This window comes from Crotalus tigris, unplaced genomic scaffold (genome assembly GCF_016545835.1).
Source record: "Crotalus tigris isolate CLP2741 ecotype Arizona unplaced genomic scaffold, ASM1654583v1 scf7180000024339.11422700, whole genome shotgun sequence".
Classification (NCBI taxonomy): Eukaryota; Metazoa; Chordata; class Lepidosauria; order Squamata; family Viperidae; genus Crotalus; species Crotalus tigris.
This window is the reverse complement of record NW_024100509.1, coordinates 2,944,530-2,958,429: the sequence shown is the minus strand read 5'-3', so window position 1 is coordinate 2,958,429 and position 13,900 is coordinate 2,944,530. Positions and strand designations below refer to the sequence as shown.

The window sequence follows — 13,900 nt, the reverse complement described above, 5'->3', positions numbered from 1 at the left end:
GCCCCCTTCCCTGTTCATCTTTGCTTTCTGTACTGCAGTCTTCCTGGAGAAGAGTTCTGCAGTGCTAAGGGAGTGTTGCAGAAATTTTTTGGTAGAGCTTTTTCTTAGGTATTGAGTAGTGATGCAATTACTTTCATCTCATAGCCCTGTTTTGAGTCTAGGAAAGTGTCTTCCTTGTCACAGCTTAATGCTGAAGAAATAGGCTACATTGCCAACTAATACAAATTGCAAAATGTGCTTTTGCTTTTTTATTTGGGGTACATGCATATGCATATTCTGTGTTCCAGGATTTCAGTTGATATGGCTCACTGCTTGCTTTTGCGGGTATTGAAATATAAGAAATTATGTTTGTTTTGCTTCTTCTTTCTAGAAATCTTAACTTTTGTTCCTCAAAGGAACCACCTCTTCAATTGCATTATACTTTGCAGAAAGTTATACACACACACACACACACACACACACACACACACACACACACACAGACTTACTTGTAACTATAGAGATGCTTATTGCTGTACTGAGATGTAATTTGGCATGTTTATTCTATATATAAAATGGCTGTTGTCTATGAGAAATGAGGTGCAGAGAATCTATTGTTACTTTCCTTTTCTAGATCAGTTCTACCTATATCACGGAATAAAATGGAAATAGATATTTCTGAAAGCTTGAAACTTGAAAGCCAAATGCCAAAGAACTCTTTGTTTTATCATTTTTTCTCTATATGTCTTTCTGATGTTTTAATATAGCTTTGTTTAACCTTTTTCTAGTATATTATTTCTTATTTTAATTCTCTTAAATAGTATAATTTAATTTCCTGCACCTAGTTTGTGGTAGAAGCAATATTTCTGTTACAGTTTATGTTGCAAGCATCTGATATGTGATGGCTTCTTTTCTGCTCAAGTACATTGAAGAAATGGGAGACTTGCTAAAATATAGCAAGAGAAAAAGGGAAAGAAAGAAGAAAGGACTTAAGATACAATTGTATACTAAGTATTTTTTTTTTAAAGTAGGATTGAAGCATAGAAGAAATAATCCAAACTAATGAGAGCCAGTAGTTTGGATGATGAGGAAGTATAGATGAGATTTTTCTGTTGAATTGTGTATCTTCGATATGATACCGCTCGTATTCACTAGCAAGGTCAGCCTACATTGGTGCTTAAAAGTTTGTAAAATCTTTTGAATTTTGAATATTTATGCATAAATATAAATATGTCCCAAAGCATAATCTGTTCTCGTTGCAAGTTCTAAAACTAGATGCAGTACAGAGAACTCAGTGAAGCACATAAGTCAAAAACATTATATGTGTTTATTCACTGTGGAAAATTATCAACTTGAGACCATGGCGGGGGGGGGGGGAAGGGCCACAGTCTTTGAACTGTCATGCAGAAGCAGTCAATCACCAAGTGGCAGCATACGAACTGTGACATAATCAGCTGAAAATTGCTGATATTTTCTGTTACATGGATAAGGGAGTTTTTTAATTCTCCCCTCAGGATAAGTAAAATATTCAGTTGGGATTATATTATGCCTTAGTGTCTTTCCGTTTCAGGCAAAATCTGTTTATCCAGAGACTCTAAGGACAACTTAAGTGTATTCATCTCCCCTCCCCCACTTTTGCCTTCAGTTATTTTGTGTCCTTTTTTCTCCAGTTCTTGTACATTTAACTTGAACATTGTGTCCCTGGTTGCTGGTTTTATTAACTTCTTTATTTGGCTTTTAATATTCTGGTTAATGGAATACAATCTGCATAGTTCCTGTTTTACTGTCATTTTGGCATGAAGTCAATTTAATTTTCCTAGTCAGTAACTTGGTCTTTACCTATTTTTATTATCTGCTATTTCAAAATGTTGCTGCTACTAATTTGAATAAATATTACTAATGTTACATTGCATTTTGAACAGTAAAAGTAGTAAAATTGGAAAAAAAACTCTTGGAAGGATTGGGTATGGAATGTCAAATATATAATAAAACCAAGAGTTGTAGTAAATAGGTCCACAGAATATATATCTGTAGTTAATCTTTCCAGAGTCATACTCCCCCCAAGTGTCTTCCTTAAAAGTCATTAAGTATTCCAAAGACAATATGCAAGGAAATATTGTCGTTATTATGATTTTCAATTTTTTATTTTTATTTTTTTAGGAGAATGACATCTTCCTGGGCTGGGAAAAGGGAGCTTACAAGAAATGGGGGAAAAGTAAGAAAAAGTGCTCTGATCTTACACTAGAAGAAATGAAGAAACAGGCTGCTGTTCAATGTCTTCGCTCTGCTTCTGATGAAGTAAGGACTAGCAACATGGTCAATTATGTTTAAATTCTGATTCTTAATTGTGATGTAAAACAGAATAACAATTTTTGTTCATTTTTAAAAATCTAGTTGAAATTGTTATTTTGGGGGTGTCCTTTTCAAAATAATTAAATGTCAAATGGAATCTGTATTTAATGTGAACACGTTTCTTGTATTCAATTATGGAAAGTGTATTATAAGAAGAGGAATAATTTTTGAGTTTTTAAAATTTATTTGTAAGACAGCCAGCCAGTTTAGTGTAGTGGCTCAGGCATCAGGCTAGAACTCAGGAAACCATCGGTTCTAGTCCCACCTTAGGCATAAAGTCAACTGGGTGACCTTTGGCCCATGATTCTCTCTCAGCCCTAGGAAGTAGGCAATGGAAAATCACTTCTGAAATCTTGCCAAGAAAAGTATAGGAACTTGTCTAGCAGTTGCTAGGAGTCAATACTGATTCAAAGAAACTGTTTAAAAAAAATGTGTGTAGGTAGTCCTTCACTTACAACCATTCATTTAGTGACTGTTCGAAGTTACAACGGCACTGAAAACAGTGACTTATGAATTTTTCACACTCACAACTGTTGTTGCGTCCCCATGATCACGTGATTAAAAGTCACTTACTTGGTAATTGGCATGTATTTATAATGATTGCAGTGTCCTGGGGTCATCACCTTTTGTGATCTTCTGACAAAGCAAAGTCAATGGAGAAGCCAGATTCACAATTCCATGTAGTGATTCATTTAACAACTCAGGCAGGAAAAAACATAAAATGGGGCAAAACTCACTAACTGTCTTGCTTGGCAACGGAAAGTTTGGGCTCAGTTGTGGTCATATGTCATCAACTTTAGCCAACATTAACTGTTCGCTAGCCTTTTCTTGAGTATATCCAGTAAAAGAGAGCTACTGCCTCTCTGGATAATTGATTACCGTATATGCCGGCGTACAAGGTGTCCCGGCGTATAAGACGACCCCCGTCTTTATCGCCGGGCCGCATTCCTAGAACGTCGTCTTATACGCCGGAAACTACCAGTATTTCCGGCGTATAAGACGACCCGGCGTATAAGACGACCCCCATCTTTGGCGCCGATTTCAGCGCTCGCGGAAGTTGCCTTATACGCCGGCATTTACGGTATATAGCTCAGAGGTCTCAACCCATGGGCTAAGCAAGTGGCCAGCAAGTCCAGTTGCATGCACAAAACTATATCCTCCCCCCTCCCCCTTCATCACTGCTGCCGGTCCATGGAGTTAGAAAGTTTGGGGATCATTGATATAGCTTATTTATTGTAAATATTAGGAAATTATTTGTAATATTCAATCAGAGCCTTCCTGTAACATAAACCTATTATTCCTTCCTCTGACATGATAAAAGAGCAGGTTTCTCCCTCTCTGTTAAATATGGCGGCTTTTCAGTATTTATTTACAAATATTTTAGGCTGCTTATGTTGGGCAAATCTAAGTAACTATCATCTCTATCCTTAGGCTTCTCTTCCGAAGGCTAAATATTTCCAGATCTTTTCATAAGAATTAAGTTGCGAATATTCTAATAATCTCCACTGATATTCTCAGATTTTGTTTCAGTTTGCTTGAATTCTTCTTAAGCGTGCTACCCAGTACTAGACACAGTACTCAAAGTGGGATCAGACTAATAACAAATTAGTAGAACAATTACTACCTGTTATTTGGAAGCTTTATGTTTGCTGATACATTATAGATTAAAAATATAGTACAGTAAATTTGATTTTACTTATGGAGCTACTATGTGTTAACAGATAATCACAAGACTATTGTTTTTAACTGTATTCTTCCTATATTTTAATTAATGACTTTGGTTCTTAATTTTTTAGTATTCAAAATACAGGCAGAAGGATTTAGAGTTGCCTTTGTGAAATTGACATAGAATTGAAGCAAATCTCACATTAAAATTTTAATGGTCCTTTTCTGATATTTTTGCAAAAAATGGAGCAACATTGTCATTCCATACATTGCAGGAATATCGGAAAAGCTCACGAGGATTTTCAACAAACCCAACATACATGCACACTTTAAACTAGGAACACATTAAGATAGAAGCTAGTGCACGCCAAGGACAAAACAGCTAGACACAAACAGAGCAATATTGTATATTCAGTAATGCAATGAGGCATGTGCAGATGTGTACACTGGGGAAAGTAAACAACCATTACACAAATGCATGGCACAATACAGAAGAACCGACACATCAGGACAGAATTCAGCAGTCTATCTGCACCTGAAAGAAAAGGGCCACTGCTTTGAAGACTGCAAGGTTCACATTCTGGACAGAGAACAACTGGCTTGAAAGCGGCTATGTTAAAATTGAACAGCCCTCTCTCAACAGAGAGTGGGGGGGATACAATACCACTTGTCTTTTCAATCCACAGTTCCACACTCATTGCATTCTGATTCTGTTGGCACTGAGAACACAGATTTATTCCCAGATGGTTTCAACGACCCCCAGTGTTAACTGGCTAGCTGACTGCAAAGACTACAAATCTTTTCCATTCCCCACCAGTTTAGTTAGAACTGAAGAAGCTTCTTTGATGAGATGTCTTCAAGAAAAATTTAAAAAGTCCAGTTGCTTTTTTAAAAGCACCTTTGGAACAATAGGCTCTCTTGTTTCATTTGTTTTATTTCAGCCTTGAGACCAATCTTCCTATTATTTAGAGATCAATAATTCTGTATATTTAGATGAAATAAGTGATATAGAATTGAGGAAAAGTACATTTTAATTTTAGTGCAACTGCATAAAGAAAGATAGACTATTGCAAATTCTTTTTGGGTTATTCTTTGATAATGTAAATAATCACCAGACATGCATTTTATGAATGTTCAACTATAAATAATTCAGTTTAGTTTTTTTTTTTTTTTAATTGCAGAGTTCTGGGATTGAGACATTAGTTGAGGAACTTTGTTCCAGGCTAAAAGATCTCCAGAGCGAACAAGGTGAGATTCCATTTTGGGATGAGATTTCTTGGAACATGTTAAGCTGGAGTGTGGCGCCTTCGTGAGAAATATAAAATCCTAGCCTGAAGCCAGTTTGTTCTGTGGTTAGAATTTTTTCTCTGAATCGCCAAATCCATTAGATTTTCACAGATATGTTTGGCATATAATTTGCTTGTTATACTTATAGGATGATTGGGCAGCATTTACCTAGCTTAAGCTTGTATGCCTTTTTAAAAAGAGGGATTTTACAGAGTGGTTCCTTTCATTGAGATCTGCATAGAATCATTTATATGTGTAAAAAAATGATACCGATACACGGCACTATCATTCTGGTATCAAGTCCCCTCCAATCTCTTTATTAGATTTGGGAGATTGTGGATTTCTGAAGTAATAATGGGGGGGGGGCAGTCAGGGGATGTAAGATGAAATGCTTGGAAAGTATTTAATACTTTGGGGGCATCAATCACTGACATGATTAATTGTTTAAATAATAAAGCTTTGAAGGAAGCTAAAGAAATGGGGGCTAGTTTAGCTCTTGCAACTAAAGACTGTGTATCTTTATTTTTGTGTTAGATTGAACCCTATGCTAGGTAAAATATTAAAATTAAATTATTAAAATTAAGTAAATTCAATACAAGGAAATGGTTACTATTGCCCCCAACAATCTGGGTCCTCATTTTACTGACCTCAGACGGATGGAAGGCTGAGTCAACCTTGAGCCAGTCAGGATCGCACTGCTGGCAGTTGACAGAATTAACCTGCAATACTGCATTCTAACCATTGCATCACCACACACCAATTAAGAAATTTAATTATACTCAGAATTACCTTAGATAATGAAATAGTACTTTGTTTTCATCCTGTTTGGATTTTTTTGAGTAAAGTAGTTGTGACTAATTCAAGTATATACTGTGTACTTTTTCAACAAACTAAATAACGCAACTCATAGTTTAGAACTGTGTGTGTGTGAGCTTCACTAATTTAATAACTGCCCTACTAATCTCCAGATAGATGAAATAGTTTACTGTTAAAAAATATGGGTAATGTAATTAATTTATTTGTAAATTCAATGTATAAATTCTTACAATAAGCTTATGGGCCAGAATATGGAATTGATTATTATATATTTGTATTTATTTCAAATTGAGTCTGATGAGGTTTTTATACTGGCTTTTTTTTTAATAGCAGAGGAGAAGATTTCAAAAAGACTTGAGGACTCTTTGCCTTCTGAAATAGATTTATCTCCTGCAGCAAAAGATCAAGTAGAAATGTATGTTGTATGTTAAAAAAACACCCTCTTAGTTATTTTATTTTTCTAAACTGGAAAAGGACACATGATTTCTGGAATGGTGTTAGCCATGAAATAATGAATTCAAGCTATCATTCTCTATTAAAATGTTTTTATTGATTATTAAACTTTTTTTAAAAAAAAGTATTAGTTTGGATGAACTCTTTTCATTCCAATATAGTTTATTTTCTGTTTGGTGAATGATAACATTGATTTTTATCCTCAACAGTAACCTACATCTTCAGGCTTTATTGTAAAATTAGGTTTTTGAGAGAAATAATGAGAGTCAGAGTCATAATCTGGGGGAGTAGAGAGGCGTATCACAACCTAGAAACACCACAGCATACTGTCCTGACATCTTGTCATCTCTATGGAGACACCTAGACATTCAAGGAAAAGGGATATACAGAATGCAAGTAATACAAATGCTCTTGAAAAAAAAAATGTTTATTTTACATGCTTTATTCAGGGCAGAATTGTGGCATTGTCAATTACAGACTTTAGTTAATGTTCATAACTTAAGGTTCTGTTACTTTATGCATGAATCTGAGAACAGATGGAATTGCTTAGAGTATACAATATAAACAATACACAAGTTTGTATGGTCAGTTAAGACAATATTGCTAGCAGTTTGCCATGACAGTAACTCTAGTACATTTGACATGCCCAGCTTCCAGTGTAGAATAATTTCAGTGTGAGTCTGATTTGGGAAGGACATTTTGACACAACTAATGGCTGAACAAGAAAAAGCTCAGATTTGTAATGTAATGTAATATAGCTGACGCCTCAAGTACTGCGTCTGGAAGGAAGGCCTTCTGTGAGAGATGATTTTACTAGTATAATTAATTTTACTGATCCCCTGCTAAGATCAATAAGAACCAGGGGACACACTGCTTTAATAATGAGCTTGTTGACATGGACTTGACCATACCAAAAGTTAGTAGATGTTTCAAGCACATTATCAAATCAGTCCTCAAAAACTTTAACAATGTAAGCGTATAATGTTACTACAACATTTGGAAACCTTGAGAACAACTGAAAAATTTTAACCTGGTAAGCAATGAAATGGAGCCAGATCAAGAAATATCACTCCAGAATCAGCCAGCTCTGAATCCTGAGGCCTTCAGTCCAATTTGTGGAGAGATGCAACAGTTCATCATACGCAGCTCTGGTCCCAGACCAACAATTCAGTCACCTCAGTCATTGACAGGATCCCAGTACAAAACACCAAAGTAAGAGGAAGCAGAAACTATTTATCCCTCTATCAAACTAGTTATTATGAACCTGTTCAAACAAACTTAGCAGATTGCAGAGCAACACTGTTGTCTATTTTATTAATGCATCTTGTCGTCTCTCTCAGGTCCCTATAAAAAACCAACACTGTCCTGCCCATGAGGGCCTTTTGGTCAATTTGAAAATAGTTGTTAAAATTCTATAGTTTATCTGTTGAACAACCACCAAGTTGATTTTTATATAAAAGGAGGAAAAAGTGTCTTTCCCAACTTGGCATCCAATAGAAATGTTGAATTAACTATCCCCAGATAGCAAACTAAGATAGAATATTTCAACTGTGTATTAATATTTACTGAAAAAAGTAAATATTTTATTTTATTTTGTTTTATTTTAATCATATTTTGTTTTATTTTAATTACAATGCAATATTTAACATTAACCACTTAATAGTTTTTGAAGTACAGTTTTTTCCCTTAGAGATGAGCTAAAGAATATATTGATTGATATGATTCGTGTTTTAAAACATTAGGTCATAAAAAACTAATAAAAGTTAATGTTAATATTAAAATCATTAATGCTTAGTTGGTCTTGAAACTGCCTTTTGGTCTGATTCTCCAAAACATGACACTGCATGTTTATCTTTTTCTCTCTCAGGTATTATGAGGCTTTTCCACCTCTTTCCCAGAAACCAGTTTGCCTACAAGAAATCATGACTGTGTGGAATAAATCCAAAATGTGTTCTTACTCCAGTACCTCCTCATCTTCCACTGTCCCAGCAACTAGCACCGATACATCATCTCCAAAGGATTGCATTAGTGAAAATGAAGCATCCAAAGAGAGAAATAGTAACAAAGCATCTGTACCTATACAGGAGAGAGCCACAGAAAAGAATGACAAAGATGAAAAAGAGAATAAGTTTGGAAACCGTATTGAAGGAAAATCTGTTTCATACAAAAAGCAAGTCCGGCATAAATCTGAGGGGAAGATACGTCTTCGATCCTGGTCTTCTGGTTCCAGTGAAGAAGGTTCAAATTCTAGTGGCAATCATGGTGAATTAAAAGCAGCTACAAAATATGTAAAAATAAGGCATAAAACAAGGGAGGCTCGGGGTAAAAAAGGATGGAATGGACAAAGTAAGTATTTGCCAAAAGCTGGTGAAAAAACTGAAAGGAAAATTCCTGGCAGCAGCAATGGATCCATCAAGCAACTATGTAAAAGAGGTAAACGGCCATTAAAAGAAATTAGACGAAAAGAAGGTGGAAACCACGAGAGAAAAGAGCTATATTTTGATAGCAGGAATGAAACTGAGTATAAGGAGGAGCCTCTGTGGTATACTGAGCCAATTGCAGAATATTTTGTTCCCCTGAGTAGAAAAAGTAAGCTTGAGACGACATACCGCAACAAGCAAGATGTATGTGATGCAACATCAGAGGTTGTAGAAGAATTAGCTGAATCAGTGCAAGGTCTTTGCATTAGTAACAACAATAATATTAATAAAACATACCTCGCAGCAGGTACTTTCATTGATGGTCATTTTGTGGAAATGCCTGCAGTTTTAAATGAGGATATCGGCCTCACTAGGACCTCAATATGTTCTCCACCAGAGGACGATATACATTTAGATGGTGTACATCTGTCAGAACTAACACACTTCTATGAAGTGGATATTGATCAATCCATGTTGGATTCTGGTGCCTCAGGCAAGATGCAAGGAGAAAGTCGGATTTTGAATATGATTCGGCAGAAAAGCAGAGAAGGAACTGATTTTGAGGCAGAATGTTGCATAGTGTTTGATGGAATGGAATTGAAAGGGGAAAGTGCAATATGGGCAGATTCGGCCACTTCTGGTGCTGAAGGGTGGTTCTTGCAAGATCTTAGTAATTTAGCTCAATTTTGGGAGTGCTGTTCATCTTCTAGCTCTGGCGATGCAGATGGGGAAAGTTTTGGAGGAGATTCTCCTGTTAGACTTTCCCCTACCTTAGACAGCACAATGCTTAATTCATACATGCTTGCAGGCAATCAAGAGCTGTTTTCAGATACTAATGAAGGATCTGGTTTAAATTCTTTTTCAGTGTTTGAAGTGCAATGCAGTAATTCTGTCTTACCATTTTCTTTTGAAAAACTAAATTTGGGAAATGAAAATACAGATTCTAGTAGCAATGTTGGTATGTTTGGGAAAACACAGTCAAGATTGTTAATATGGACCAAAAATAGTGCCTTTGATGAAAATGAACACTGTTCTAATCTGTCAACAAGAACTTGTAGTCCATGGTCATATTCTGAAGAAACACGTTCAGACAATGAGACTTTAAATATTCCATTTGAAGAATCCCCTCAATTTAACTCTGATGATATTAATTATATAGTTCCTAGGGTATCTTCAAGTTATATAGATGAGGAAATTGTAGATTTTTTGCAGGAGGAAACCTGCCAAGAACAGACGAGATCTTTAGGAGAAATACCTACTTTAATTTTCACAAAGAAGTCAAAATTAGAATCTCTCTGTGGTATTCAGTTAGAACAAAAAACAGAAGATAAAGAATATGAGACTCCACAAGTATGTAGCGACAGTAGTCCGCCTGAAGATGACTATGGCTCGGGAGTTATGAAAGATATCTGGACAAATATGACAGATGAAAATTCTGCAGCAATTGTAGAAATAGAAGGAATAGAAGAGGAACTGTTTCCAACTGATGTAAATCATTATTGTTGCTGCTTAAATGATGCAAAGGTAGAAATTCTTCAAGGTCCAAACAAAGCAGTGCAAAGATCAGAATACCATCTTTGGGAAGGTCAGAAAGAAAATTTAGAGAAAAGAGGCTTTGCTTCAACCAATTTATCAAAAGTAGATTGTGGAGATTATACTACACCCTCCAAATCGTGGGATGTTAACCAAGATAAAGAAAATTCATTTATTCTTGGTGGTGTGTACGGGGAACTGAAAACATTCAACAGTGATGCAGAATGGGCCATAGTGCCCCCAAATCACCCAAAAGGAAACTTACTACAGTGTGCAGCTTCTGATGTAGTCACAATAGCTGGTACAGATGTCTTCATGACACCAGGAAATAGCTTTACTCCTGGTCACAGACAATTATGGAGACCTTTCGTATCATTTGAGCAGAGTGAGCATTTGAAATGTGATCATGGATTAAATAGAGGTTTTTCTTTTATCTTCCACGAAGACTTGTTAGAAGCTTGCAGTAATTTTCAAGGTGAAGAGTCTGGTCTTGAATATTCTTTCTCTTCCTTTGATTTAAATAATCCATTTTCACAAGTTCTTCATGTCGAATGTACATTTGAACCAGAAGGAATTACGTCCTTCAGCCCTTGCTTTAAACCCAAATCAATCCTTTGCTCTGATTCTGACAGAGATGCTTTTCGCCCTAGAATATGTGGTGCTGGGAGGACGCAGTACAGAGCAATACGGATTTCTCCTAGGACTCACTTTCGCCCCATTTCTGCCTCTGAACTTTCTCCATGTGGTGGAAGTGAATCTGACTTTGAATCTGAGAAAGATGAGGGGACTAGTCTTGTCTCTGCTCAAGCTGAATCCTTTGATGATCCACAAGCAGATCTCAAACCACTGGAAGAGGATGCAGAAAAAGAAGGACATTATTATGGTAAATTAGAACTTGAGTCTGGGAAGTTCTTTCCTACATTAAAAAAGTGCGGGATGGAAAAGAGTGCGCAGACATCTCTGGATTCCCAGGAAGAATCATCTGGAATATTGCTGGTAGAAAATGAGAGTTCTTGCTTAGAATGCGGCATGAAAGATGTGCAAGATACAATGGCTGTGAAAAATTCTGAAGCTAGCTGCACTGTTGTGGAGCCACAAGAAGAGGAAGACAAGTCTTGCAGTTGTAAAGAAAGCTCATCGGTGCAACTGAAAGAGGTATGTCCTTGAGAATTGTACATTGTATAGATAGGTGAAATGATACATAATTCAATGGATTTTAATGCCTTTAAAATATATCAGGAAGATATATTCCTGAATTCACAAGAATTAGTAACCTTTTTCAATCCAAGTTGCTACTGTGCAATCTTAATTTTTTTTTTCTTCTGCACAAAAATTAATGTTTGAAACAAAATAGTGTTCTAACTGAGCATCTGCCCTCAGGTGCCTGGGAAAATTGATATAATTCTGTTCTGAAAATGAGCATAGGAGGCAAAAGAGAAACTGCCAGTAGTTTCTATGGAGGAGACATTTTTTAGCTGGTAGAGGTTATATTACATTGAGTCCTCCTCCTTTTCTTGCAAATAAAATATATCGCTGCTTTTATGCACTTATTCAGTGTCGTCAGCCATTCAGTCATGTCTTGGCCACTCTGTGGATTAGCACTCTCCATGCCCCTTTGTCTCACACCTCCACGGGTCATGCTGGTGTCATCCTTTATAGCAGTGTTTCCCAAACTTGACAATTTTAAGGCATGTGGACTTCAACTCCCAGAATTCCACAGCCAGCAACGCTGGCTGTGGAATTCTGGGAGTTGAAGTCCACATGCCTTAAAATTGTCAAGTTTGGGGAAACACTGCTTTATAGTGTCCACCCAGCAGGTGTTAGGGCATCCCCTCCTCCTTTTTCCGCTGATCACTCCCAGCATGATTGACTTTTGAGTGAGTCAGCTCACATGACCTGGCCAAAATATGATAGCCTTTATTTGGCAATCTTGGCTTTGAATGATATTTTGGTGAGGCTCAGTCTAGGACTTGTTTTGGATTTTTGCAGTCCATGGGATGTGTAACAATTGTCCCTGTTGCACTTATTTCCCTAGTCAAAATAGGCATTAATACTTAATTTTCAGAGGAAAGATGAAAAAGAGGTTATTGAACATAAAATGTACAAGAAGATAATACTTACGTAATATTTAATGTTTATGTGGAAATCGTATATTAGAAATTTTAAAACTAAACTTTTATACTGCAGTAATAGCTCCCTGCAGACTTACCTTAGTTGACTTAAACATATACGTTTATGCTTTGCATAAACCAGCTGTTTGTATGGAAGCATTTAGTAATTTCTTGAAACAATATCACATTTTGTTAGGATGCATATTCTCTAGAATAAGTAGCATAGTATAGGGTTACTTTCTATTGTCTTTGAACTAAAACACAACTCTTCTCAAAACAGTTTCCTGTATTGAGTAATGATCTTCAGAAAATAAGCTACAATCAAGCAAAACAGTGCTGGTGGGAGAAAGCTCTTTATACTCCACTCTTTCCTACATCACAGTATGAAGGTAGCAGTATCTTTGACCTCTTTGTAATGGACTGAAACTTTACAGCTGAGTTAGATAAAAGACGAATGCAGGCGATGATGTTCCAAATGGAAGCCACTTAATTATCTGAAAAATTGTCCCATTCATTTGCTTCCATTGTTTTCTCATCAGTACCATGTTTCTCCCCATGGCAGGAGGATGCTAATTAATCAAGTGGTTATGGATACACTTTGATAAATTATTTCTTAACTATTATCAAATAGTCATTATTCCTTTGGTGTGCAAAGGAATAAGACAATTGAGAAATACGAGTGGCAGTATTACTGTGTGGGGGATTCTGGGCTTTGCAGGCAGGGAATGAGCTGTAGTTAATTGCATTAGTTTCTGCTAGCCAGCTGTGAAGTGTAGTCCTGCTTGGGTACTCTAATATTACATGCATATATCAGTAAAAATATTGTTCAATGAACTCTTGGTTCTAATAGGTTTAAACATTTAACAGGTGATTCATTCTAGTATTTAAATAGCCATCTTCTTTTTCAACCTTTGAAGGCTGCTTTTCCTTTCCCATCTCTCCTTTTCCAGCTCAAATGTGAAAAAAACATTTAACTTGTTTTGCATAAAGTCAAACCAGCAGGTCCCTGCATTGATTAAGATATCATTGTTCATGGACTTTTAGTAACTTGACAACCTTTTTGAGATTACTTTCACAGGTTGCCAAAAGTCTCTGAAGAATGAAGCTCCTTTTTCAAAATGCACTGCATGAACATGAGCCCCACTGCTAAAAATATCTTTCTAGGCAAAGGCATATGGAGTAAAATGTCTGATATATTCAAGTTGTACAGCTTTTAAGATTAAATTATTCTGAATGAGGAACTGAACTGGGCTGCGCCAAGCACAGCTAATGAAGCATAGGCAC

At 36.3% G+C, this 13,900-nt stretch overlaps 1 protein-coding gene across 9 annotated transcripts in view; it reads left to right on the top strand.

The window, feature by feature from the left end:
- Window positions 1-13,900, top strand: part of KIAA0232 (KIAA0232 ortholog) — an 84,060-nt gene that overhangs the window by 37,618 nt on the left and 32,542 nt on the right. For 8 of the 9 annotated variants that reach the window (XM_039326052.1, XM_039326049.1, XM_039326046.1 and 5 more), the window contains 5 exons: window positions 2,140-2,277; window positions 5,178-5,244; window positions 6,430-6,514; window positions 8,420-11,660; window positions 12,897-13,005. In XM_039326052.1, the coding sequence (XP_039181986.1) occupies window positions 2,230-2,277; window positions 5,178-5,244; window positions 6,430-6,514; window positions 8,420-11,660; window positions 12,897-13,005 (3,550 nt within the window). In that variant the 5' untranslated portion in view covers window positions 2,140-2,229. The remainder of the gene's footprint in view (window positions 1-2,139; window positions 2,278-5,177; window positions 5,245-6,429; window positions 6,515-8,419; window positions 11,661-12,896; window positions 13,006-13,900) is intronic. The other variant, XM_039326048.1, reaches the window with a different exon arrangement.